The 27,930-nt window shown below is 36.5% G+C and overlaps 1 protein-coding gene across 9 annotated transcripts in view; it reads left to right on the top strand.

Annotated features, from left to right (window-relative positions):
* Window positions 1-27,930, top strand: part of ARID4B (AT-rich interaction domain 4B) — an 85,280-nt gene that overhangs the window by 36,939 nt on the left and 20,411 nt on the right. For 6 of the 9 annotated variants that reach the window (XM_071739008.1, XM_071739005.1, XM_071739010.1 and 3 more), the window contains exons 6-17: window positions 2,203-2,282; window positions 4,406-4,497; window positions 6,648-6,786; window positions 10,436-10,515; window positions 11,820-11,893; window positions 12,772-12,917; window positions 15,657-15,729; window positions 16,562-16,656; window positions 17,745-17,842; window positions 18,060-18,327; window positions 19,314-19,483; window positions 27,205-27,453. In XM_071739008.1, coding sequence (XP_071595109.1) covers window positions 2,203-2,282; window positions 4,406-4,497; window positions 6,648-6,786; window positions 10,436-10,515; window positions 11,820-11,893; window positions 12,772-12,917; window positions 15,657-15,729; window positions 16,562-16,656; window positions 17,745-17,842; window positions 18,060-18,327; window positions 19,314-19,483; window positions 27,205-27,453 — 1,564 coding nt within the window. The remainder of the gene's footprint in view (window positions 1-2,202; window positions 2,283-4,405; window positions 4,498-6,647; window positions 6,787-10,435; window positions 10,516-11,819; window positions 11,894-12,771; window positions 12,918-15,656; window positions 15,730-16,561; window positions 16,657-17,744; window positions 17,843-18,059; window positions 18,328-19,313; window positions 19,484-27,204; window positions 27,454-27,930) is intronic. The other 3 variants (XM_071739012.1, XM_071739013.1, XM_071739009.1) reach the window with 2 other exon arrangements.

Below are 27,930 nucleotides of genomic sequence, written 5' to 3'. Positions count from 1 at the left end.
TAGTCTTTTAAAATGAGTGTCACACAGTTATATAAATACATGAAGTGTCCTTAGTTTATTTGCCTGTGCTATAAAAATTCCTCAAAAATCTCAAAGTATTCCAGTCCTGTTAATGATACTGCTTTGTCATTCATATAAATGTGTCTTTAAAAAGTTTAAGTAGTACTCTTAACTTTTAACTTTGTGTTTGCTATCAGGGGAAAAAAATCATAGGATTGGTTGCTTTACTAAAAATGCAGAATCTTGCATAATTAGTCTTATCCTACTTGAGCACTTTATTGCTTTTTCTCAGAATTCCAGGTGGTGTTTTTATGGTTAAGTTGCCTCTATTTTTCCCTTTTCCTTGCAGTTTCAGAACATGTGTTTTTAGATGCATCACACTGCAGTGTGTCTGCTCAGTAGATTGTTTTGAGGCTGTTCCATCAGCACAGAATGTCACACAGAATGTCACACTGCAGCTGCATGTGCTGTGCTGGGCACTCAGGGAAGTGAAGAGGCCACAAGCAGATTACCCCACAGGACAGATAATGTGGCTAACGTGGCTACCTGCCTAGCTCAGAATAGGTTTATCTCTCTTGTAGTCAGCTTAGCCCCTGAAGTGATTTTTTAATCTTTCATTATGTAAGGAGACTGCTATGTTAATTAACTCACACTGAACTAAGAACCTGCTCCTTCTTCACTTAATCAAGAGTGTGGTTGTGTGTCCTTAATTATCTTTATTTGTTGACTTTTGAAATGGCAGCATCAAACCCCTGTTTCCTTGTGCAGTTCTTGCTGTTGATACTTTTCAACAAATTTTTGAATTGACAGAATGCATCTATAGCTGATATTTTATCATTAGACAGTACTCAGCAATTATTGTAGTATAAAACACAGACTGGGGAATGGTGGTCTCAAGGGGACCTTTGTTCCTCAACAGTACTGAATTTTATATAGGGATGAAAAGTTCTCAGAACTAGGTGAAAGTTACTTTCACATGAAATAAATAACATCACAACTCCTGACTAACACCTTGTTGCTTCTTGTATTATTTTAATTTAAACTAGTAAATGTTGAATACAGATTATAGCACCTATTATCTGAAAAAACCAGATGTGGCTGAAAATTGATCTCTAATCTTGCCAGGTTGATAGCCATTCTTCTAGCACTGTTATTTTGACACTTGTTTGTGATGGTTTTTACATATTTTTAGTTTTCTACCATACAATTATGATGAGATTGAATGGAATCAAGCTTGGTAGGACTGCTGATGGACAGAAGAGAAGATTTGAATGAGGGTGAAAGAAACATGTGAAGAAATTGTTGAAACTTTGAACTTCTAATGTAGTATCTTAATCTAATCTTAGGCATGAGTCTGTGCCCACAAGAGTCTTAAAGTTGACTACAGTGTTGGGACAAGAACAGAATTGTTATCTGTGGTGGGGAGGGCAGAGGAAGTCAGTTCTTGGGTGCAAGTTTTCATCTGTTAATTACCTGTACAAAGCTTGGCAAAAGCTTTTATATGACCATTTATCTGCCTCTGAAGAGCTCAGCTGGAGCGTGTGTAGTGGATTTCAGGATTCAAAAGGATAAAGTATGCAGCTAATGCTTTAACTCTATTATGAATTTCCCTCCAGCTGACCTACTGATAGCACAAGTAGTAGAAAGTCTGTGAAACAGGAGCTGTGTCACTACTGCTGGATTTTGTGATTGACTGCACTTTGACAGTCATCTTCCTTAGGCTGAAGTCAGCAGAGGAAGCTGTTGAACTTACATGTAACATTAAACTATGACTATTTCCTAAAAATACCCATTTACCTTTCTCTATAGTAAGCATAGCTTCCATCTGAATGTTGTAGGAGTTCTGGTTATATAATAAAGTTCTGTAAATAAAATGAATATGCTTAAAGAACAGTTTTTCAATTTTAGCATGTGTTGATTTTTATTTTTGTGTCCTGATCATGCCATGAATTTTCTGCTCAACTTCTCATTAGTTAAGATTCTATTTAACTTATGCAAGCATGGGGTAGCTGTGGTGAGACAGTAGCTTAGGTATTTGCTTGATCTGTGCAAATATTTATGCAGCAGTATCCAGGTACAGGTTTTTTTTCAGGGACTGGCTACTGGAATATATATCTCATTCTTTCTGTTACATAAATCAGTGACTTACTGATAGCCTGATTTTTAACATAAAATGTTTTTTGTTCTTTTCCTGGTTGACAGTATTTGATGATGGTGATGAGAAGACTCTGAGACGTTCTTCCCTGTGCTTAAAAGGAGAAAGACACTTTGCTGAAAGTGAGGTAATTAAAGAATTTTTATTTGACCACTTTTTATTTTGAAAAATTTGAACGTGGTATTTTTAGTGCTTCAGTCTTCAGTATGTTATGTATATCCATGCTTCTAAAAACTGGGGTTATGTAAAATGCAGTCTAGAGGGTCTGCTGCTGCTTTTCTTTTTTTAAACAAGAAATGCAATTAAATTTTACCAAGTTATGTAAGTTGAACAGAATAAGCATTTCGTATTTTTTCCTTTTTTGTTATTAATGGTTAATAGATTGTAGATCACACAAAAAAATGTGATCACACAACTTCCTTGCTTTATATAAAAAAATTGGTAAGTATTGGTTGGACAAGTGTCAAAATATGGTACACGAAAAAATGAGTGTACATCTTTAGACATAAGTCAGTTCCACTGGATTTTAGTAGATGATCAAGTCTAATTTGTAAGAACTGGTAAACTTGAAAGATCACTTTTCTTTTAAAAAGCACACTGTAAGTTGCTGTTATCTGTTAATTTGAAGATAATTGCCAGTATTTTGAAGCTGGGCCATGTCTGACAGGTGACTTGCATATTAAAGTATGCAAACATTTGTTGCAGATTTCAAATAGTTGAACTTTCAGTGTGAGTTATGCCTTGTTATTATCTAAGATAATCTGATCTGGTGGTCAGATTTCTGTAAACATGTTAGCTTATTGGAAAGCTACTGAATAAAGGGCTTTTTTTTCTCTAAATAAATGCACTTTATTATATAGTCAGCTGAACTTGTTTCCTGCTTACTGCACTCTTGTGAAAGTTCAGATGCCTTCAGATATCTTCTAAGAATCCTAAATCAGGGTTAAACACATGTGAAGGAGAGGGGCCTAATTAGGTGCCTAAATCTGGATTCAGATATAAATGAAAAAAAAAACAACAAAGGAATAATGAAAGAAACCTTACATTTTGGTGACTTCTCCTTCATATTTTATCATCATTTTTACCATCTCAGCTTTTGATGTCTTGCCAAAAGTCAAGGAGAAGCAATCCACTGGTCACTTCACTACCCTCTGTGAAACACATATTGCATCCACCACACTCAGAAGTAATCATGCATTTACTGTTGACAAAAAGCCAGTTCTATTGTCTCTATGCCAAGTTCTGTCTGACACAGAGTACTTTTGAGAGTTTTTGTTGGTGTTTCACATTTAAAAATTCATACACATCTCAGTGCTATACTTTGGAGGAACATGTTTACTTCAGGAGGCTTTATGCTTGAGAATCATGGAGTTGTTTCGGTTGGAAGAGGCCTCTGAAATAATCAGATCCAAACATTAACCCAGCACTGCCAAGTCCAGCACCAAACTGTGTCCCTAAGGACCATGTCTGCATGGCTTTTAAATTCCTCCTGGGGCAGTGACTCAGGCAACTTTCTGTCAAAGAACTATACAGAAACCTCTCTGTGTACCCAGTGCCTTCAAATCTGGAGCAGTAATTGTTGAAAAGATTAGAGCAGCCATAGGGAAAGAAGATACTAAATGTCCATAAAGTCCTTCTGTTGATGCTGAAGCATTTTCCTTTAGTGGAGAAAGCTCACTGTTTCTCTCCATCTCTTGTTATGATGCTAATAAAGCTTCAGCTCACACCCTCTTGGTTATCAATATAGCAACCTCTTTTAAGTTGTCTTAGAACCTTTTCTGTATCAAACATAACAAATTATGAATTACAAATATCCAGGTAACTCATCATGTTTGCTTCTTCTGTTATCTTGAAGTTTAACTTCATGGAACACCTTTGTTCATTTATAAGTAAATGATTGGGTGTTCAGTCTGACAAGACAGGCAGAAAATTCATTCTGAGAGATTTAATTCCAGGCCAACAGAATACCTGGTGCTTAATTATCTGTGTTTGAATGGTCCAAAAGCAGAACTTCTGGGAAGAATTGTCTGTGTTTGTTGGACAAACTTAATTATTTGGAAGTGGGGAGGAAGTGTTGAAAAAAGTCCCAAAACAAAGCACATTACTTTTTAAATTAAAGCCAGGGACAGCTCTCTATTGACAAAAATTACTTTAACCACATTATACAAACATCCAGTTTGCTGGATAACTTGTGTCATTTTTTTTTATATTTATATGTGTATGGTTTTGGTTTTTTTTTCATTTCAACAGACATTAGATCAGCTTCCACTCACAAATCCTGAACATTTTGGGACTCCTGTTATAGGAAAGAAAACAAACAGAGGAAGGAGATCAAATCATATGTAAGTTAAGCATCTTTATATCCATGCTGTCTTTATTTAATTTGGAAGCTTTCAGTGTGTGTGGAATTTTATTAGTTCATGTTCAAGCCTCTTTTACTCAAAAAACCAGAAAGCTACATGAAAAGTCTTGTTTAGCACTCAGACTGAAAGTCAGTTTTACAGTATTGCTGGATGCAAGAATTACAAGTCTTCATGTAATTGATATTAAATAAAATACTGGGAATAGGCAAGAGTTTTTCTTGGCTTTATTAGTGGAAATGTGTTCTTAAGTCACATTCAGATGCTTCTCTGGATTGCTGGCATTATAAATGTGTTTGACTCAAACTGAAATCATTACAATGAAGTCTGTCCATCTGATAGTAAGTTTTTGTAGAAGTTTTTTTTTACAAGGTCTCTGAAGGGCTTTTAGAAATTGGTGAACAGTATTATGGTTTGCAGCAAAGCTTGTTGCTAGAAAAAGAAAGTTTAAGAGTAGTGACTTGGTTTCCTAGGTGCCAGAATTCTTGGTATTTGTGATCTTGAAAAAACAGTGTTAAATACTCCAGTGACTGTTCTTTTTTGATGTCTGTGGGTGAGGTTTCTTGATTGTTCATTTAGAGTTGATTTTTGTTTGTTTTGTTTTGCTTATTTGTTTGGTTTTGTTCTTAATGTTTTGAGATGGTGGTGTCTGGGATGGGAAGGGAATTTTCATGCTTGGATTACCCTTTCATGTTCTTTTTGGTAGCTTGAAGCAAATATGCCATGTATATATAGACACACTATAAATTTAGTCAATCATTGATTTACTAATTCATGATGTATTGAAGGAAAAAGCTGGCATGTACCACAGAGAATGTGATAGTAATTTCATTGGTGGCTGTGCCTGGGTTGTTGTCTTCTGTTTCCATATCTGTACAGGACATGATTAGGCAGAAAAAACCACACTTCTCTTTATTTTGTGATTAATACTGAGTCAAATAAGTAAGAAGACACATTGCAAGCATTCTGGTATAACTGAGCTAGGTTATAGTCCTTAAATAATCCTGGCTTTCTCTCTAGTCCTTGACTTCTTCTCACAAGAGATTCTCAGACCCCAGACAGCAGCCTGAAATGCTTTCATACTGTATTTTAGAAGAAATCACTACCTTAAAAGAGGATACTGGGGGAAAAATACCCAGGTTTGTCAGAACTGCAAATGGTGACCTAAAATGAGTCTGGGGAAAATGAACAATAATTCACCTTAGGCTGTAAATTCAGGTGTCTTCTGTTACACACAGCTGTGAATCTTCTGATAATGCTGAGCCTAGTACTCAAAAGTAGTTATGTGAAAAATCAAAGGTAACTGTTGTGCTCATTGACCACACTGTGTATTTTCTAAGAATTAACCCTCACAGTGACTAGTAAAAAAAAACAAACTAGAGAGAGCCAGGTGTGCTGATTTTTGTTTTATTTCAATCACTTGCAGGTAGTCTTAGTTGGAGTAGTTTTGTACATTTAGGCTCTCCAGACGGTTAGAACAAGGTGCAATTCTGTACTGAAACAGTCAAAACAATGAGCCAAAACCTTTTTTAATCAAAATATATTTGCACCTTTGCCCATCTGCTTCAATTCCAAGACTTCATTCAATGTGAAATTGAATTGCTCCACTGCACATCTGTAAAGAACTGTTTCAGGCTAAGTAGGCTTCTTTTTGACTTTGCTATTCATCTTCATAGCTGATGTTTCTTCTTCAGAGATTTTTCCTCTCTCAAAAAACCTTTTTATTCTCCATGGCTGTTAAGGTAAAAGAGAGATTAAGAGGAAAACTGAAACAGTTTAGCTTCATGTTGGTTCAAATGCAACAGCATTTTTGAACCATGCTTCATTAGGGCAGGATTCTCATTTCAAATGGTCCTGACAGTCCATTTCTGTTCCTCCAGGTGGATGCAGGGTGGCTTTTTTGTGTGGTTTTTTTTACATGTGTTACATGTAAATAACCACTTGGAGTTTGTAATGTTTGTTGTTATTATAATACCCTCGTAAATATTTCTGTTAATTTTTATCCTAAAACAGCTTAACAGGAAATTCAGATCACTATTATTTATGCCTCTTGACACTGAGGTTTAGGTCTCCTGGATTTATAACAGGCAAGTGTTGAATAGTTGAGTTTTAAGTCTTTTTCTGTTGTTTAGTCCTGAAGAAGAATCTTCATCCTCTTCCAGCGATGAAGATGAAGATGATAGGAAACAAAGTGATGAGTTACTGGGAAAAGTTGTGTGTGTGGACTGCTTCAGTGTGGATAAGAAGAAAGCTTTATGGTTTCCAGCTTTGGTAAGAGATTCATTTTTATTTTAATGTTAAGTTTCATTAATTATCTAGGCACCAAAGAAAGGTGAGCTTTTTCATTTTTGATGGATTAATCTATATTTTTTTTTAAACTTAATATGTTTCTTCAAATTGGACTGTATCATAATAGTCAAAGAAAGCATTATATATGTAAATATGTTTGATTATAAAAGTTGATTGCTAATATAGCTTTAATTTTACCAAACAGCCAGAGCTTGATGACTTAATTACAGCTCAACTGTTTTTTTTTAGTATTATTGGACTAAAATTTCAGGGCTTTTTTCCTAGGCTGCTGCAGGTTGTTTTTCTGAACTTTTATCTAAGAAGAAAATAGTGATGACATAGGTATTACTTTTCTAGGTTCAATATAAACACTTTTGATCATCAAGCAAATGTTTTTTCTTTGTTGCTATGGTAGGTAGTAGTGAATTACCAATTTCCTGTAACACTGTAATCTTCTAGTACGAATATTTTTTATCTTCCTTTATTCTGGTTTAAAACCACTTTTTTTGTTTTATTTTTGTTGTTGTTGTTAAAGTAAACTTCCAATAAAATATCACTTAATCTAAGGATAGCCTATAGATCACTGATATGTTTGGGAATTAACGTAGTCTCATATGTGGTACCTTCTTTTACCAAGTTTTAACTTGGATAATAACTGTAAATATTTGAATCATTTCTCCCTGACAGTGACAGCTTAAAATGTTTACTTGATTCCAGGAAGGCTTTTGCTCTGCTTTTGAAAGGATGCCATATAGTAGTGTTTAACTCTTCCTCGCGTGGGCAGCTTCAGTTGCAACTTCCCAGTTGTCACCTCCTGTCTTGCAACACATTTCAGATGCTTTCCAGTGACACTTCTTTTGGAAAGGTTTTTGGGAGAGAATGAATCATAGGAGTCTTTTTTACAACAAAGGAAAGGGCAGAAAATAAAGCAAGGAGATACCATGTTAGTGACACACAGCTTCAAGAGAGGTTTGCTGTAACAGACAAGCAAGCCAATGTGTTTCTTTAGTGAAAACCTTCATCAAGATTGATTCCATGTTGTCTGCCTCACAGTTGCACTCTGAGAAGCAGTGAATTGGGCTGGCCTGAGCTGTTTTATGTTGCAGGGTTGAGTTATAGCCCTTCTAGTCATGCATGTGACAGGGAACAGTTTCCATGGCAGCCCCTCTGGTAGGGATTGGGCTTGCATGGGACTAAGGGTGGTGCTGCTCAGGGTAGTTGTGGGTCAGACCTTAAAGATTAACTGGTTTCATTTGCAGACTGGAGTAGCTCATTCCTCATGGAAAGCTTCTTGCAATGCATGAGAAGCAGGAGAAGGATAAAGTTTGAGGGTGGAGCTCATTAACTCTGAAATATCTCATCCTAGATTAACTGTTATTTTAGTAATCAGGTTTATAGCTCTGCAAATAAACATAGTGTTGTGTTTAATGTGAAAGGTTGTGCCATCCAACAGGTTTATGCCCCAAATAGGTTTTAAGGGTTTTTTGTTTTGTTGTTTTGTTTGGGTTTTTAAGTCCTCTTCCCTGTAGTTACCCCTCTCCATTTTTTACCTTATAAACAGGTTATGTCTACCATATAAAAAAAAAAAATTTAGCTTATTACAATAAATTTTGCTTTATAGTATGCTAATTGTGACTGGGAATGATAAAAATGAAAATGTGGATTTAATATGCTGAAGAAATAAGTATCACAGAAGTGCTTTGTTATTAATCATGTTGTGTACAAATATGCTTCTTGTGTAAGCACAGAAGACATTGTACAGGTTTATTATGTAAAAAGAAGTTCAGAGATTAGTCTAAACTCTTACAGCAAAAACAGTTAAGATTAGTAGTGGAAACTGGTTACTTTGGATATTAGTCCTATAACCAGATAGCCTGCCACTTATAAATGTAAAACTGATGAGGTCTAAAAATTATTCTGAGGACTCAGTGATTGACAGCATTGTTTCTAATCCTACATACACGGGGTTGGGGTTTTTTAGGTATTTGTGGGGGTTTTTTTGTTCACTTGTTAGCTTTGTTTTGTTTTTTGTGGTGGTGGTAGATGAGTTGAGAGCAATTGCTAATTAATTGTAAAAAGGCCTGGCAGTTCCTCCTTATGTCAAAGTGTGATTCAGTAAGCCTTATAGCATTGCTTAGTTTTACTGTGTACTTAAAGGCTTTTGGAAGGTGCAGTGAGGAAATCTGCTTTCAGCATTTTCAGAAAATTGAGTTTACATAGGATCATCTCTCTCATCCTCCTGTGACTCCAGTGGAGCTTGTTTTGCATGGCAATTGAGAAAACTTGATTCAGGCAAAATTGAGGTAATGTTGCTTGGCATGAAGGCACTAGGTGAGGTTGTGGTAAGCTGTTTCCCAACCTCTGAATGTGTTTCTTACTACTAAGATCTTTATGCTCCTAGAAAACCAATAGCTAAAGCTAGAAGGGCTTTTCTCCTTCTTAAGAGAGATAGGAGATTGCACTTAGGTTCCCAATAGGGAATAATAATCACTTCCTTTTATGTTGATGTTAAAACACTATTGCAAACTATATCTCAAGCTGTATTTCAGTTAGTAAGCTGTAGTTTTTGAGGTAATTTCTTTGAAGACTGTAGAACATATTGAATTTGGAGACTGAGGCTATCTAAGTTTTGTTTTCCTTAAATCCTATTTAGTCTGCTCTGTGATACCCAACTATTTCCAGATCAGGAGCTTTTTACCTTACCTTCTGAAATGTTAAACATCTGGTGACCTAAGGAGGAAAAAAACCTTTTGTTATGTAGAGTATTTGTTTTGGCTGAAGAAATAGGACTGAAAGCAGTTGGTGTAAGAGACTAGAGATACTTACTAGGACTAAATTTGGGCTGTAGTCATTTGTTGCTCCTTGGGTTTTCACAGGCAGACAGAATTTTCTTAACTTTCAGAGAACTATAAAAGTTTTGATAGAGAGAGGTGAGTGGTGGAGAGGTTTGCTTTCTGTTCTGTAACTCTGGAAATTCAATATTTATTTTTTTTTTAATTAAATTCCTGAAGCTTTTTAATTAGCAACTTATATACTGGTTTAACAAACTTAAATAGCTTTTAAAATTGCAACAAATAATTAAGGTTATCTGCTAGACTTGATTAGTCTACTTAAATTAAGGAACCTGTCATAATACCTGTACTTGAGGCACTCTTCTAGGTAGGTAACTTATGAATCCTTCATTATAAAATTGCATTTCATAATTCCTGTATGCCTTTGGTTTTGGAACTCTGATTGCATCCTTGCAATTTCTGGAAATTTTTCAGAAGAGGTCTCTAACTCAGGTAGCAGCACTTGGTGGAAGTTCTGTCCTTTCAGGGGTGAAGAGTAGAATAAGCTGTAGTGGCATGACAGATACTTAACTTTTGTCAGAATGCTTCTTCCTTATGTTTGTGGCAGCAGCCATGAATTCCCTCTAGGAAGTGAGCATGAACTCATGAATTCAGTCATTTCAGGAGGTCATCACTCCAGTGATTTTGGGGGATCTCAGTTGCTCTCATCTCAGTGGTGTTAAAGAGAAATAAGGTTCTTTGAGAGGCATGGGTATAAACTTACTCTCTTGTCTTGTTACTATTACTCTCTTGTTTTTCCTTTTTTCTCCTTAAACTTTGTATTTGTAATATCTTTGCAGGTGGTTTGTCCAGATTGTAGTGATGATATTGCAGTGAAAAAAGACAATATTCTTGTTCGTTCCTTCAAGGATGGCAAATTGTGAGTAGGAATGCAGAGGTTTATAACTGAATAAAATCCATACCAGTCAACTGAATTGTAGTATGAGATGTGTTGGGTGCAGTATTAATGTTATCAGTAAGCTAAGGAAGTTTCTGCCAAGATTTTTCTTGAGATTAAAAACCTGTTAACAGCCTACATGGTGGTGAAATTAGTCTTGAACTTTGTCATTATTAATAATGAGATGCATAAATCTGTTTGGCTGAGTTTCAATTCCATTGTTATGATGGTGGGCAAAAAAAGCACAAAAAAAAAAAGTGTTCACAACTTTAAGAATGGTCTGAGGCTCTTCCTGCTCTGGTTGGCCTAGGGCACTGCTTTACAGTGGTGTTGACCTTAAGTCTGTAGCTGTGACCCAGCTACAGAAAGGAGTATGTGTGTGGGGGGTGTGCACACACAGAAATGACCTTTTTTTAGGTATTATGTCATATATTTATCTCAGTCTAGGCTACAACTGCTTATTGCCACATTCTTTGAGAAGACCTGTAATAATAATCAAAGTAGAAATGAAAACGAAAACCTAGAAAACCAGACTGCATGTTGTTTGCAACAGAATAAGGAAGCTCATGTTCTTAAAGTTATGTTGGTCAGGGAAAGGGAGTTAATGGATGGCAACAGAACTCTTTTTTTCTAGGTTTTAGTTTTTATTTTAAAATTTGCAAGTATTTGTTGTGGTTGGCTCAAATTAACAGATAGCTTTTTCCGAAAGGACACTGAAATATTTAGCAGTTTCACTGTGGCTTAATTACTTACTAAGACTAAGCTATCACTTTACTATTTGATAGTAGCTGAGGCATCAGCAGATGTGCACACACAAGCACATTCCCCTCACCCTTCAAAGCTGCAGTTCAAATTTGCTTCCTTGGATATAGCCACAGTAGAAATAGAAAAGTGCTTTTTTCTTTCAATTTAGAAACCTTTCATTTTTATAATGATAATTGATACTAATAGTCATTTATGCTTTAAACAAGCTAGGCTTTTTTTTTGTGGGTGAGTATTTAATTGCTAGATTAACATGAAATTTGTTTTCTTAAGTAATATATTTGGGAGATTCCAGATACTACCTGTTAGTGGATGAACTGTCTTTAATATGCAGTGAATGCATATGGGTGGTCTGACCAAATTTGGGTTTAATCTGTTAACTAACTAATACCAGGCTGACAATAAGGAGTTGTCAATAGATACTTCATACACTTCTGTACGTTTAGTAAGTGTGTTATAGACTGAGCTCTGTGTTATACTGTTAATTTAGCTCTGAAGTATTTATTTTCTTTAACACTTTCTAGTGTTTCTGTGCCAAGAAAAGATGTTCGGGAGATCAGTGAAACTTCACCAAAACCTGATGCTTTGTTAAAACAAGGTAAAAACAGTTTTCTGTGAGAAAACACACGTCTGTATTTACTTTGTTATGTAAGTTAGACCAAATTTCTGTTAGATTGGGTCATGTCTTAAAAATACATGTACAAATATAGGATCTTTTCCAATAGCATAACATACGGAAGGAGAACACATCTGAAAATCTAGAACTTTTTAAAAAAACCAAGCAAATAAAAAAACCAACCAAAAAAGAAAGACTTAACAGACACCTTCCATTCTACTGCACTTGTTTTAAATGTAGACATGCCAAACAGAGGATATAATCATGCAGCACAGAGTGGCTTTAAAGGCTGCTTAATATTTGGCCTTTTGCATTAGACTCTCATGGAGTTATTGTCACTGTGGTAACCCTAAATATAAGTTGCCTTTAGGCACTCTGAAGAAACTGGTATTGTGGATTCATTGGAAAGGTCAAGTTTATGGGATCAAACTCTTAGAATTAACTTGTGCTTTTTTGTTCCTCCTTCTACTCTCTGTTTAATATACAGAAACCACAGTCTAAAACTGTAGGAGTAGAGGTTCTTTTAGTTAAATTGTCATATATACCCTAATACAGAGGATCTTGATTTCTGTCTCTAGACAGAAACATGGTAATAATCCTAATAACAGCTCTGAATAATTTGATTTGTGAAGAGCACTGGGTGGGTAAGACAAATAATGATGGACAGCCTGGGATTATTGCTGAGTTGTTTTTTTTTTTTCAATTTGGGGGTCAAAATCTTAATTAGCACCTTTCCTTCCCTTTCTCCCTTTCCTCCCTCTGTCTTTCCCTACCTCCCACCCCTGGCTACTTTTTCTTAATTAAAATATTTGGTCAAACTGATACTTCTGCACTGCTAACAAATCCTGGTCCTTTTGCAGCTTTTGACCAAGCCCTTGAATTCCGTAAAACCAGAACTGTTCCTAGCAACTGGAAAACAGAGTTGAAAGAAGACAGCTCCAGCAGTGAAGCTGAAGAGGAGGAAGAGGATGAAAAAGAAAAGGAGGATAACAGCAGTGAGGAAGAGGCAAGTGAAGTTAGTAAAGGTCATAGATAGTATCAAGAGTGTAATATTTAAATAGATCTACATTTGGGAACATTTAACATGGTAACACACATAACATTATTAACATAAGCAGCATTATTGCCTCTCAGCTTTCAAGGTCTTTAATCAACAAAGATCAATGAGTGTGAAAATACCAATTTGAAAATACCTTTTGAGTCACTAAGCAAAAAAATGTAGTCAAAGGGCTGAGTCATTAGGGACTAATGAAAAGTACAAATTAAAACTCAAAGGAACATCCTGTTCAGAACCTTTCCCATGCTGATCTTAGTGCAGTGGCAGAAGGGGTTGCAGTACCCTGAGAGGGACTGACTAGGATTAGGAAGGGTAAATACTCATGTCTGTTGTCACATGCATATTGTGTTTTCTAAAAGAACAAAGATCCTCTTTACTTGTGTGTTGTGTTCTAAATGAAGTTTACCTGCTAGATGTTAAAGGTCTGACTTCTGACTGAGAATAACTGTGTAGCTAAAAAAAACATTTAGGTTGTTTCTGATAAAAAGGGTATGTGGTGCTTAAATTATTTTGGTAACTGGAGAACAAAGTTCTTTTTTCTCTAAGAACATGGGCAATTTTGTCTTGCAACTGTGTGTAAATCTAGACTGACCTTTTCATTGCATAAGCTGTTACAGTACTGAAAGGCAAATGAGGGTTTTTTTTTCCATGATGTAGAACTTAAGGTTTCTTAGGGAGATATTAATTCTTGGACTCCTCTCCCCCCATGATCTGTGGGACCATTTTCTAGTGACAAGTGTTCCCTTGGTGGTGAGGAATGTGAGAAACCCAAGTAGGTGCTCATGCTGTCTTGGCCACAATTCAGTATATGCTGCTAAAAATCCCTTCCTCACCTCTCATGGGAGATTGAAAGAAACTAAAACAAACTCCAGAAGTGTATCAGTTCCACTAAAGTAACTTGTTCTGTCTGGTCATATTCAAGTTAGATGATTGCAGACTGAATCCTTTGCTTACCTTGCAGTATTCCCTTTCCCAATTTTGCCTGTGAAATGTGACTGTTTGTAACCAGGTGTTTGTGTTATGTGCACATAATCAGCATCATTTCATAGCTATCAGTGAAGGACTGCTACATGTACCTGATGTATGGTGTCCCCACCCTGTGAGGAAATCTTTAGTAAACTGGTTGCAGTTCTCTACCCAGCCTGTCCTCCTTGTTCATTGACACAACCTGCTCTGAGCTCTGCTGGCATCCTGGCTATCAGATAGATGCTCATCACTTCATGCCCCTTGCAGGCTTTCCTCTTGTACTGCTTTTCCAAAACTGGAATATTTTAATAGCCTTTCTGTTACCAGTTATACCTAAATGACAAGTGTTTCAGCATATTGTGAATACTGGTTCTTCACTTTTTGCTTGTTGGCTCTGATGTGTCCTCCAAGTGCATTTAATGGGTAAGGGAAGTACAGAGCAAAAAAAAGATCTATTTGCTGGTGATAGTTACATCTTACCTTGACCTTATTTGCAGCCATTGATCTCTTTATTAAGTAGCTTCAGCAGATGTTATGTGGGTTTTGAGGAGTTTTTGTTATTGGCTTTTTTTGTTTGCTTGTTTTTGTATTTTTTGTTAAGATTTTTTTTCCTGTTATGTGATATAATGATACTTGGTTTCTATTGATCTCTCACTTGTCTTGCTATTTTTTTATATTTAATTTATATTTATATTTAATAAATTTAAAGTTATTAAAGACAACACATTCTTCTTCCCCTTACTTCAGGGTAGGTAAAGATTTGTTATTTAGTACAAGGAAACTGCTGAAGAATAGAAAAGATTAAACATGGGGTGAAAATACACGAAACAAAAAGAATTCCTTTTACTCCTTTTAGATTTATTGAATAACTTCTATTAGTTATATTTCTTGAATTTTTAGGTAGTGGTAAAACAAATATGCAGAAACTTGCATTTGGCATATTGTTTTGAAGTAGCTTAGGCATCAGAATTTTTAAGAATTCTACTTGTACTATCTTACTGCTACCAGTTGTGGTAAGTCAGATTTCCTGAGGATATTTTGAGGTGCTATAAAATAAGCCATAGTCTTCGTTATGAAACTCCACTGTTTATTAATAAGTAAATCTAATGCAAAGTTTTATCAGTGCAATGAACTGAACATGCACAATATCCATTGTTATTTCAGTTTGGGGTTTGGTTCTGCTCACCACGCATCCAGCCTGGTACCCCTGGCAGTATCCGTGCAGTGCCACTGGCTCCAGTTTGCCAGTACTGTGGATTAGAACTCCTAAGAGTGTGCAAGCACCATTTGCTCTTTCACTTCACCTCTGAAAGTAACATAGAGTATGCAGGCATCAAGGAGTCACTTAACTGTGGTAGAAATAGACCTGGGATTTCTTATAACAATATCTTAATCATTCATTGGGGTGTCTCCTGTTTTTGCTGCGTAAAGAAAACTTCTTGATTTGTATTATCACTTATGATACAGCAGTGATTAATTAAAAATCCAATTTCAGTAGTCTTTACAGTTACTGTTTTATGTTTTCTTAAAAGGTGTTTGTAGTTTATAAAACTTGCTTCCATCTGGCATAGCACTGAGAGCATAATGCTCTTTGTATAGTACCCTGACTACAGTAAAAGAAACTTGAACATTCAAATGTAAATTCTCACTGCTGTGTGTTTTTTAATGAAGGTCTGTACCTCAAAATAGTGATAATTTTCTTGTGTGCATTGTTTTAAACAGGAGGAAATTGAGCCATTTCCTGAAGAACGAGAGAACTTTCTTCAGCAGTTGTACAAGTTCATGGAAGACAGAGGTGGGCATTCTCACCTTTGACTTTGTAGAAGCTGCTTAAATAAAGGAGTCTGTAGACTTTCAGTGGTTTACAGTTCAACTTTGGAAACTGTGGACTTTCCCTCTAGTTAGAGAAAAAGTCAGTCACTTGACTCTTCTGAAATGCAGTCACTTATTCCTGCTTCCAGAAATAAATGTATAGTACCTCCTATATCCTACAGTATTTTCTACTGTGTACTTGCAGTATGTATAACCAAACATTTATTATCCTCAATCATAATGATGTATATGCTCAGTTTAGTAACTTTAAAGTACTTAAATAAAATTTAACTACCCCCCCCTATTTTTCATGATTGCAGAAAGAAACATTTGTTTTGTGCTAGTTTTCTGGTGTGAATCCACATTATAATTATGTTTGAGCATTATCAATAAGGTAGATTTAAATATTTTTTTTTTAAATGCTTTTATTATATTAAATTTTTACTAGGTATTTATGCACTGCAAGAAAAGTACAATGTCTGTGGAGGCAGGGGTGAAGGGGTTATGTTTAAATTAATATAACTGCTTAATTTACTACTTCTAGTTGCATGTGATGATGACTTGAGAAGCTGTTTACAAGAGATGGCAATGTTGTAGCTACTGCTGGTTACAATACCAGAGGAAATTTCAGCTCTTTAAAGCACTGTGGGATTTGTTCCTAGGGTGGTATTTTTTATTGTATCAGATGCATGAGGTGGTCAGAGGGAGAGGTTTCCAGCACTGTGTTGAACAAAGTAGTAGCACATATTATGCAGACTTCGTGTTATTCTGAAAAAAATATTTCAAAACTCTGAAATAACTGTCTTTATTCACAGGGACTCCTATTAACAAGAGACCTGTATTAGGATATAGAAATCTGAATCTCTTCAAATTATTCAGACTTGTACACAAGCTTGGAGGATTTGATAATGTGAGTATTAGTATGATGAGTATTGCAGAGCCATAAAATCTGAGGATGCTGTTTCCTCTTGTTAAAGTAGAGATAAAGAAGAATCTTACACAGAAGATGTAGACATGAAAATTGAGTACTACAGCTATGTAAGACACCCTGCAGCTCTGAAAAACCTGCTCTTATGGGAACCAGAGATTAATTATCTTCTAAATAAGTTACACATCTACTCAATGTGTTTAATTACTGCTGCATAAAATCAGCCAGCTTGTGTTTTTTTGAGAGATTTCAACAAATATTTGTCTGATAAAGTTGTTACCTCAGAAAGTTGAAAAGAGTCACTGCTCAATAAAATCCCAAAGCCAGGTAGTCTATATGATATGGGGCCCTTAACTCCTGTCTCTTCTGGGCAATATACAGAAGAATGTGCTGGCTGGGATTAGTCTTGGAGCAGTAATAGGAGCTTATGGGATTCATGGCCAAGCAGATTCTGTTGCTGCTTTGGACTCTTCCCATAAATTTATCCTGTCAGTTGAAGGAGGTGTGTTTGTGCAGTGACACCTTTCTGATAGAGATGGGAGCATCTTGTACTTGGGTCTTGCAGTACATCTGCTTTACCTTCCCAGGTGGTTAGAAATGAGCAGCACACTGTCACAAAACTGAGACACCTAAGGACATGTTAAGGACTTAATGAAAGACTGGTGTTGACTGGTTGCAGTACTGCTAGGGCTGAGAGTTGTTAATGCTTTGAATGAGTTTTCTTCTTTGCAGTTTAGTTAAAATTCTAGCTCTGATAGTTAAAAATTACTTTAAATATAAAATAAAAATTTTAGTACTGCTTTTTCTGATCTTTGTATTTTCTTCCTTTTCTTTTATTACCACCTGGGGAGGAAAACCTGCTGTTGCTTACTGAAACAGAGCAATTCTGAATTGTTTGTAACACTAGACCACAGTTTGCATTAGAGTGAAATACTTTGTTTTTGATAAATAGTAATTTTATAGATGAGAGATTACTTATAATTATTTTCCAAAGCTGTAAATTTGGTCTACTTAGTATTTTTTGTGTCTGTGAAATAATTAAAAAACATTGACTTAATTTTCTTTAACAGATTGAAAGTGGAGCAGTGTGGAAGCAAGTTTATCAAGATCTTGGAATCCCTGTATTGAACTCAGCTGCTGGATATAATGTTAAATGTGCATACAAAAAGTGAGTAATAAAGCTATGTAATTTGTGTTAAAACAGGAATAGAAAGAACTGAAGCAGTCCTGTGGTAGCAGTCATATTCATAAAGTCCATAACTTTTTGGTTATCATACAGGGTTTTTTAGGCTTTTAAACATACTGTTCATGTTTAGCTTCTGCTAGGTAGCCTGTTCTTTCTTTAAGCAAACTTGCTTATCCCAAGCAATTTTTTTTTCTTTTAGATATCTCTATGGTTTTGAAGAGTATTGTACATCAGCTAACATTGAATTTCAAATGGCATTGCCAGAGAAAATGACAAGCAAGCCTTGTAAAGACTGTGAAAAAGAAAAAGAATTGAAGATGCGTGAAGAACCAGAGCAGGATGTAAAAGAAATAAAAGTGGATAAGGAGGAGCACAAGCAGGAGGAAGTAGCAGTAGTACAACAAGAAGAAAAAAAGTTAGCTGAGAATGATAATGAAAGTAAAGAAAATGATAAGGCCTCTATTCTGGTAAAATATTTTAATGTTCATGTTCTATTTTGTTTATAAAGTCAGGTGGTATGTTGAATTTATGTCAAGATTGAAATCTCCATAATGGATTTGGAAAAAGAGAATAATATGCTATAAATCTAATTCAGAACAACACATTTGAGCTGTATTTGTCTGAGTGTCTGTTTTAGGGGATCATGATGTCAAAATGTCTGACTTGTTAAGAAGCAGCTGCAACATTCCACTTGTGTAGGGGTCCCCCAGGTCAAATGGAGACTCATTAATGTGCAGCTTTATTGTGATATGGGTAATGCAGGCTCACAGTTTACTACAGTGCTGATACTTGCTTTTTGCATTGAGCCATAAATTTTGATTTTACTTCTCCACTCCAGTAAAACCAGTGAAGATCCACAAAGAACCTGGGCCATACGATGTACTTAGTGGTCTAATGTAGTTCAGTGGTGCAGGGGTACAAATGTTCAGACCTTCTCAAAATCCAATATTAACTCAGTGGTTTTAGCAAAGGAAGCTGAAGTGCTGCAGTGTGCAGGCACAGGAGTTTGCTCTGGAAGCAGTGTGAGCTCTTCAAGTTAGTGTGCAACACAAATGTAGTAATTCTGCATCTAAGTGGCAGCCAGCCCTGGTCTGTCTGCTGATTCTAACCCTGGGCTGAGTAGCAGGTGGGTCAGTACTGGTTTCTGTGTGCTGAGGGAAAATACCCTGCAAAATGTTCACCCTGGGGATTGCTTTGCAGTTTAGGTCCAAGAGCTGTGTGCCTGTATCCTTGGGATAAAAGTAGCCAGGACAAGGGCTGCAGCACTGAACTTGGTCAAGTTTAGCTTGAAGTTTTCAGAAAGAGAAAACAAGGGAGGTGCTGTGATTTTAGAAGAAGCCTTAGGCTCTAGGGTTTTTTGCTCATATAAATCAGTGTGTTTTCTTTGCCTTTTCTTAAGTTCTTTCTATTTTTGTTTCATCTTGTAAGTTAACTAAAGGTTTTATTACCCTAGGGAAACAAAAAAAATTTGCCAGAATCTGCGTGTACTCAGCCTGATCAAGAAAAGGACTTAAATGTAGTGAAAACTGAAGATGAAACCAAACCAGAAGATAAAGAGGAGAAGGTTAAGGAAATGGAAAACCCTACCCTAAACACAGAAGCTGAAGAAAAAGAAAAATCAGGGTAAGTTACTGTGTTTATCATCAGCTAAGGCATCTGATGTGTGTTCATTAAATTTTACTCTTGTAATTTGAACTTCAAATGAGACTTCTCTGTTGTGAATGAGATTTGGATTCCAGAGAACTATGTGTTCCTAACTTTGCCATGCTTAGTGCCATGAAGTTCATGGATCTAATTTAAAAAAAAAAAAAAGCAGTTCAAATCCTAAATATTTATAATCTAAGTGAGCAAAAGAACTTTAACATAGGCAACTATTTGATTTAAGACAAAAATTCTGCAGCCATTGCCAGTAGTATTTGTCTACTTCATTTTGTAGGAGTACATCACACACTTGTGTATAGCAGCTTCTGTTGTGTGACAGTGGTGTGTTACAGGTAACAGGGGAAAAGATGGAAGTGGCTTTGCTCCATCAGCCTCCATCACTCAGTAACAGCTTTGCCATGGAGTGGCCATGGTACTGACAGGAGTCTCTTGTGCAGACCTTCAGACACAAGTTTGGAAGTAGGAGACTTAAGTAACAGGGGTGCTAAGGGCTATGTAACCAATGGATGTGTGCAGATGATCCCTCATTTCCTTTATGGAATGCTCAGGTTTTCCTGACCCAGTGCAAGAAATAAAAACAAGTGTTTCTTTGGCACCCATGAAAAAAAAAAAGCATTAAGTTTACAACTGTAGCCCTCCCTAATCTGTAGTGTGTTAATAATTTATATTCTTGGAATTAGGACCCTCATACAGTGTGACTTCAAGTGGTCAGAACAGAAAAATTGCTGTTGCAACTCAGATTGAAGGTCTCTTAATACAGTATCTTGTCTTAACAAAAAAACCCCAATAACATGCTTAAGAGAAAAGTTATTACAGGAGGGAAAAAAGATAATGACACCTCCTTTTACTTTCATTGCAATCTTTATATCAGGGATGTTTCTTTGGGGGCTTAACACCAGCTGTTGCCTGACCACTAATGCCTATCAAGAGGTGTGACAGGTGTAGTTCAGTGTATGGGTTTCTGATTCATTGATAACAGTTCAGTGAACGTTGAAGACTGATTTTTATGTTCCTACTTTCAAAATATGTAACAAAATAGATGGAAAACTTGCATGGCTTAGAGAAGAGCAGTTTTTAAAGTTCCCTAAGTTTTATATTTGTATGTGGGTATGTTTGTGGTGTTACTTTGTGGTTGTTTATATACTTGGAAAGTAGAGTGGCTTAATACTTACCATGCTGCCATAGTAACTGGTACATGAAGTTATAAACTGCATTTGTGTTGCAGTAATCCTTGGTTGTTTTGTTTTGTTGTTGTGTTTGTTTTTGTTTTTTTTTTTTCATTGTTATTCATGCCTCTGAGTAATTTATGACATTAAAATTGTTTTGAGATTTTTAGGTTTTTGTTTATGAAAGCAGAAAAAAACCTGTGGAAAATACTATTTCCTCTTCATTTTTCCCAGTTCATCTAATTGTAATTGAGTGCTTTGCTTTGCTTTGCTTTGCTTTATTCATTCAGTAAAAATTTCTAACTAGTATTTTGCTGTTGTGACTCATGAAAGATTGTTATGAGTTGTGTTGCTAAGAATAGGAAGCATGGCTCTAAAAATAGATGTGGATGGTGGTGTGGTTGGTCATTGCTGGAGTTAAGTTTCAAGGAATAATTCAGAGTTAAAAACCCAAAACATTTGTAGCAGTTAACAGGAAACATTTTTTGTAGCAGTAAACATTGATAAGCTGTAGTACTTCAGAAGTGCTCCTAGCATGATTTCTTTTCCTTTCTTCCCTCAGAGATTGATAGGAAGTACAAAATGTACTTCTGTTGGCTTTCAAGGTTTTTTTAAAATGTCACTCATCCTAAATGCTAAATGACAACTTTAGCATTTATTCCATAAAGGCTTAAATGGGTTTTGTGAGCCTGGTATGCTGGTAGGGACATGGTACTCTCTCTGTCCCAAACTTTGTGTTAGAAGTGAGAAATGTTACATGGAGGGGGAAGTTGCTGTGGTTTGAGTTCTTTGTTGAACTGAAATAATTTTCTCTAGAACACCTGGGACAGGCTACTGTCAAGACCTTTACAATGAACTACAAGATTAAGTGTTCATAATCTGGTTTATAATAGTTGCTTTCCTTTGTCTGTTGCCAAGAAATTTGCATCAGACTTGTGTGTCGGTAGTATTTGCATTTTTGAGGTGCAAAAAAAGCAAAATTCTTTGAAGTAATCCCTGTTACAGTACAGAAAGATTGCAGGATGTGTTGTTCTTCATTCTTCTGTTTTCCCACCTCTGTCTGAGGTGCTGCCTTAACCCTAATTCCAGGAGGGGCTGGATCCCTACCCTTTCACCAAGCTGTGAGTTTCAGTACTCACAAATAGTTCTTAGTTGGTCTTGAGAAACTCCCTGGATTTATTTTATTTCTCTTCTTGAAGACTTCCTGCCTTGTTATTTCCTCCAAGGAATGCATGAACAAATGTGCTTGAAGAAGACTTGAGCAACCTAAACACTCCTGGTTGTCTCATACTGACAGTTTAAGTCTTCATGGTATGGTTTTTGGGAATTGGTACTGCCATAATTTGCCATATCAGAAGGAGAAAACACAAACGTTTTTTTTTTTGAGTTATCATCTTGAGTGGAGTTAAACCATTCCTTCACATGGAAGGGAAAAATCTTAATCTGAGAGCTGTTAAATCCCTGGTTCCATGCAGTAACAGCATTCCACCTCCTGTAAGCAGTGGGAAGGAGCTAGGAGTAATAAAAGCAGTAGCTGAGAGCTCTGTTAAGATGGGCATTGTTTCATGTGAAGGGTTTTACTGAGTTTATTACCCTTGGAAGGCAGGGTGACTACCTGCTGTGCCTGTGCTGGTGATGGCTTGTATTTGCACAAGAGTTAAATTTGCTGGAAACACTTCATGGGGATTTCTTGAAATCAATTGACAATGAGATGATGGAATAGTAAGAAGCTCCATTTCACATATGGAAAATAACATTGTTAGAGGCAGGGTATTCCTCAGTTCCTTATCTGCTAAACTGGCTGATCAAAGCTTTATGGTGGTGAATGCAGAATGGTAGCTGGAAAGTTAAAATGTTCAGGAGTGAAGGAAGCTTGGGACAGGAGGCATATTTTGTAGCTTCTTGTATTGGTGTTGAGAACTACATATAATGAGCTAGCTTTCTCCAGTCTGATTTAGGTTTACATGGAATTGATTAGCTTAGGAGAAGGGAGAAAGTCATATTCAGTTAGTGTGAACATCCACTCTGAGTCTTAGACTGTTAGATTGTATTGCCAAAAAAATACATTTTGAAGAGGTCATTTATAGGAACATATTTCTGTGTTCTTGTGATGTGTTTTATTTATGTATTCCAGCTGCCCTTGCACTGGGAAGGAATTGTGTGTGTATGTAAGGATTGCTGCCAGTGACACAATAATGAGGAGTACAGTGGCACTGCAAATGTACCAGTGCTGTGCATGCCTCGTGTTGAGTGGGAGGGAGGTGTCTTTGATGTGGAAAAAATGGTTCTGTCACCATATTTTACATATCTTATGGTCACTACAGAAGCTGTTAGCCATGGTAGCTGTCACTGAGACTTATGTGTATGGGAGAGCCCTCTAAAACATTCATCAAATAATAGATGTTCTCAAGCTGAGTGTCAGCCAGTGCCATAAAAATGAAAACTGCTGGATTCCTCAGCCAGACTTCTGAACCATCCATTATCCTTTCAAGGAATGTTTCAAAATATTAAGAAAAAAAAAGAAAATTGGCTGAATGAATAGTCCTTTAATTTGTCTTCTCTGTAGCAGCAGAGGAAACACTGGTTACAGAGTACGTGTTTGCATGGTTTAAGTGTAGTGTGCTTCTCTCACACTTGATTTGAATCACTTTGGTGCCTTTCCCCTTCCCTCAGATTGGTGGACCTTAACTGCATTTATTCAGATTTTCTGTGTGCAGACAGCACTCACTGGAGCTGTTATTTTAAGGTTTTATTTGCAACTTCAGAGAGAAGACAAATGCAGGTGAATTTTGTTATTTAATTAAAGATAAGATACCAGTGTCATGGCAGAAGTGTAGGTCTTAATGGCCTCTCTGCCTTAAAACTGAAGGGCATCTTAATCCTGGTGTGATTGAGAAAGAGGATGAAGAAGAGTTGACATCTCCCAGCTCCATGTAATGTGAAGTAGAGGTTAAATGATTCTGTAGGAAGAGAAAAAGGAAACAAAAATAGAAGCTAATTGCTAAACTTGAAGTGTCAATTACACTGGAGTTTATTTCTGCTAGTGGTTCAATTAACTGTAATGACTTAATTGAGCCAATAATTGAAATAATCTTGCTTCCTCAAGTTTTAGAATAACCCCTGGAAAAAAAATAATCTTGCATTTGCAATCTCACCTGCTGTGTGAGCCAGCATGATGTGTTAGGGGAAGTGAATTGGAGTAGGGTTAAGTTTCCTTAAGCAAGGCAGGGAGCCTGGGAGACTGAGCTAATGCTCAAAATCCCCTCCTGTCTCATAGGTTTCACCTGGACTTAGTGACAAGTCTGTGGTCAGTGCCAGAGGCTGGGGGTTGAATGGTGTTGACATGATACTGCAGTTCCTTTACTGGTGTGATAGCACGTGCTACTTGGTATATTAATACCATATATTTGTTGGTATACTTACCCTTATCATGGGCTGGTGATGTAAAATCTTTGTATTGCCTGAGACTTACCTGCCATGTGTGTATTTTTGAAAACTTGCAGTATTTTTAGCCTTTTGATGACTTCAGTGTCCTTTGCAAATAATATAAACATTCTAATGTTGTTACTTTATTAACAATTACTTCTGTGTTTTAATTCATTCATTTCCTGCTTTGGAAGGGTTATGTTCCCATCCCATGGGAGATGGGATGAGGGTTCTTTAGATCACAGCTGTAATTGGAAATGCTTTTGAGTCCTCCTGATGAGCTTTCTGTTGGTACTGGAGTTTCTGGAACACAGTAGCACTGGTGTTGCTGTGCATCCACATCTGCTGCTGCCTTGTTTCACCAGCTGCTGTTTGGGTTGTTCAGATTCTTTTGCAGCCTTGTGGCAAATATTGCTTGGTGCTGGTTTTAAGTTGACAATTACTGTCTGTTGCCAAGAGACTTGTTGTGTGTTTCTTCCCCCTCTCTCCCCCCAGTGGGATTTTTATTTAAGAGCACTAAGGAAATCCAGTGTTCTCATACACACATACATGGACAAATGAGGTTATGACTTTGTGTGCCTCATGGCTACAATCACAATTTCCTCTTTAACTCCTTTTCATGGCAGTCATGGCTTCTCCTTCACCACTGCCAACCCTGTAGAACAATGTCTTGTCTTCCTTGCAACCACTGGAATATGTTTTCCATTATTTTGTTCCAGGAGCTATATGAGAACACCATTTTTTCTGCTTCAGAATGAGAAAAGTTCTTTGCTTTTGTTTGGTTTGCTAAAATCTCCATTTTAGGATCTCTAACCAAATCACTCCTTAAAACACTTTTTCATTGCAGCCATCTCTGCTTCTGTTTTGCTTTTGCTCCCTGACATCCCCCCCACACATGTACAGTCTGCTCTTCACATCTACTTGACCATCCAAATTCCTGAACTTCACCATGAGGGTTACACACATCTCTTCCAGAGAACTTCTGGTGTGGAGTCTTTGTAGAATCTTTTGGGACACCAAAAAAGCCACAGGGTGATTAAAGTGGGAAAGATTCCAAGCTTGTTCAGCTCAGTACAAGAGCTACTGGCACCAAAATTGCCAGTTCCTGGAAAATCCTGGATCTCCATCATAGGCACACTGTTCTTTGCAGACAACCTTCAGGGATTGTGCTGCTAGCTGTTGGGTCTGGGGGGAATCTGGCAAAATTTGGTTTGTGACAATTTTTAGAAGTCTTGTTAATGGGAAATGCCAAGCTCATCCCTGGAGCAGTAGTGGCTCTGCTGATGCCAAGGGTTTGGGGTTTGTTTTTAGTTTTGGTATGGTAATAAATGTTAAGCTAAAGTTAGCTAGAAGTTTTTAGTGCAGCAGAGAGTGTAACTTAAAGCATTTAAATTACTTGTTGGTGCTTTCTGGTTAGCTGTGGGAATTTGTTCAGGAATTTTTCATTCACGTCTTTGAGGACCTTTATTAATTTTTTCTTTGGGAAGTAGCTTTTGCCATATGATGTGTAGCAGAGATAAAGTGAGCTTTCAAAGCTCATTCATTCATGTTGCATTTTTAACTCTGGTGGTTTTAACTTGACTAGCAAAGCAGGCCACTGAAAGTATAGAATACATTGAAAATTGTGGCCTTTGAAAACAAAAATGTCTGGTCCATGCCATGTGTACCTGAACAGAGTTATCTTCTGTTACTTGATTTAGTTAGTACACCAACAGAGAGAGTTTTAGCATTTGTCTCATGGTCTGTGCACATATATATACATATATGCATTTGTATAATTATATGTGATATATATATATATGTATGTGTGTGTATGGCAACATTAATTTCTGAAGCAATTTCATTAAATCAAGTGTGGTTACACTACAGTTGAATTTAGCTTAATATTCAGGATTCTCAGCTAATTAGATAGTGATGTAGTTTTAGTTCTATAAAGAAGCATTTGACTATAATGCTATCTGATCATTTTGCATAGAGAATGTAGCTTGGTTTAGCTGAGCATTTTCTACTGAAAATTTCACTGAAAGATTAAGTTATTGATACAGACTTCTTGTGTTTATGAGATTAGCTGAAATATTGCTGTGAATCAGACTTGGAGCAGCACTTGTCTTTTCTTACCCAGTCTGTAGTACATCCAAAAATATCTGTTCCATGTCTCAGGGTTTTTGAGTTATTAGGGGTCTGTGGTTATTGTGACTTTGACAAGCAGACCTAATCTGTTCTGTGTTACACAGAGTGTGGGATTAGAATGATGTAAGGACCAGCAGTACTGTTCTGTAAAGCTCTTTAAGGTTAAAAGATATTTTTCCCCAGTTAATTTTTTGTAATGTAGTCTTCCACTTGAAGCTGGCTGGAGATGGTTTTTGAAACACTGAAGAACCCAAAATTTGTGGATTTTGGTGCTGCTGAAAATGGGTTCACATCTTTAAAAATATATTCAGAAGTAGCTTACTTTTGAAAACAGTGAACACCTGCTTGTGTATATATTTAATTATTAAATTCAAGCTTGGCTTATATTTAGAAGACCTTTAGCATAATTGTCAGGGAGTGACAAGGTCATAAATTAGCAGAGGTTGCTTGATTTGCTAAATCTCATCTAAGATTTGGGGTGGATTAAAATCTGATTTTTGCTTGCAGTCACTTGAGTGTTTTGTTATAATAAAGCAAGGATCTTTTGGGGAAGCAAGTCTCAGGAAGCACTTGTAAAACTCATTGGTTGAAAAGGGGAATTTAGAGAACTTTTATCTTGAGAAGGATGAGTTTGAGCTGAAAAAAAAACTTTAAAGAAAGAGACTGCATGAAGGAATCATAGAAAGATGAGTTGGAACAACTTCTGCTTATACAGATTTTGATGGATTATTTTTTTCTTTTAGTCAAGTCATTTTTGCACCTTACAGTCACTGGATTTTGTGTGTATTGCTATACCCTATTTTGCTGACATTACTCAGCCATAGTGCAGTTTCACATATTTGGAGCCTGCTGTTTCCCAGTCTCTAATGCATCCACAATATTTATCAATATATGTGGTTTGGAACTGAAAAGCTTGTGAAGTATCTCATATTAACTCTACAATTTTTTAAACCTTTCAAGAGATGACACGAATAAGGAAGACGATGAAGATGAAGAAGAAGCAGAGGAGGAGGAAGAGGAGGAGGAGGAGGAAGAAGACAACAATAACAATGAGGAAGAAGAGTTTGAATGCTATCCACCAGGCATGAAAGTCCAAGTGCGGTACGGAAGAGGGAAAAATCAAAAAATGTATGAAGCTAGTATTAAAGATTCTGACATCGAAGGTGGAGAAGTCCTTTACTTGGTGCACTACTGTGGATGGAACGTGAGGTAACTTGAGTTTTAGTTAGTGATTACGTCTTGAATTACTTCTAAAATACACTTGTGTATTTTAAAAACTAAATGAATAGAGATCTGGAGTCCTAAGCCTGCAGTATTGGTGTGCTGTGAAGGTCGTTGTACTGTATGAAGCTATCAGATTTTTTAACATAAATGCAGTACCTTAGTTTCTCAGAAATCATCTTAAAATTACTTGTTCAGAGAAAGCTTCTTTCATTTCCCATCTTATTTTTAGATCTTCCCATACAACAAGTGACAGCTCACTCTTTCACAAATTCCTCCTCTAACTCTCTTAAGCCGATTTTATCTCCTATAATATTTGAATACTGCACTTACCTGAGTCTGTGTGCACTCAGTGAAGCAGAGTGTATACTGGCAGTATGGTATTTAACAGGATTTCTTGTGGCAAGTTAGTGTGCAGCAAATAATTACATTTCATTCAGATCCAATTTCCACCACTCTCCACCC

The sequence above is a fragment of the Heliangelus exortis genome, chromosome 3 (genome assembly GCF_036169615.1).
Source record: "Heliangelus exortis chromosome 3, bHelExo1.hap1, whole genome shotgun sequence".
In the NCBI taxonomy this organism is placed as follows: Eukaryota; Metazoa; Chordata; class Aves; order Apodiformes; family Trochilidae; genus Heliangelus; species Heliangelus exortis.
Note: the sequence above shows the minus strand (reverse complement) of the source record. Positions and strands in the feature narration are given on the sequence as shown.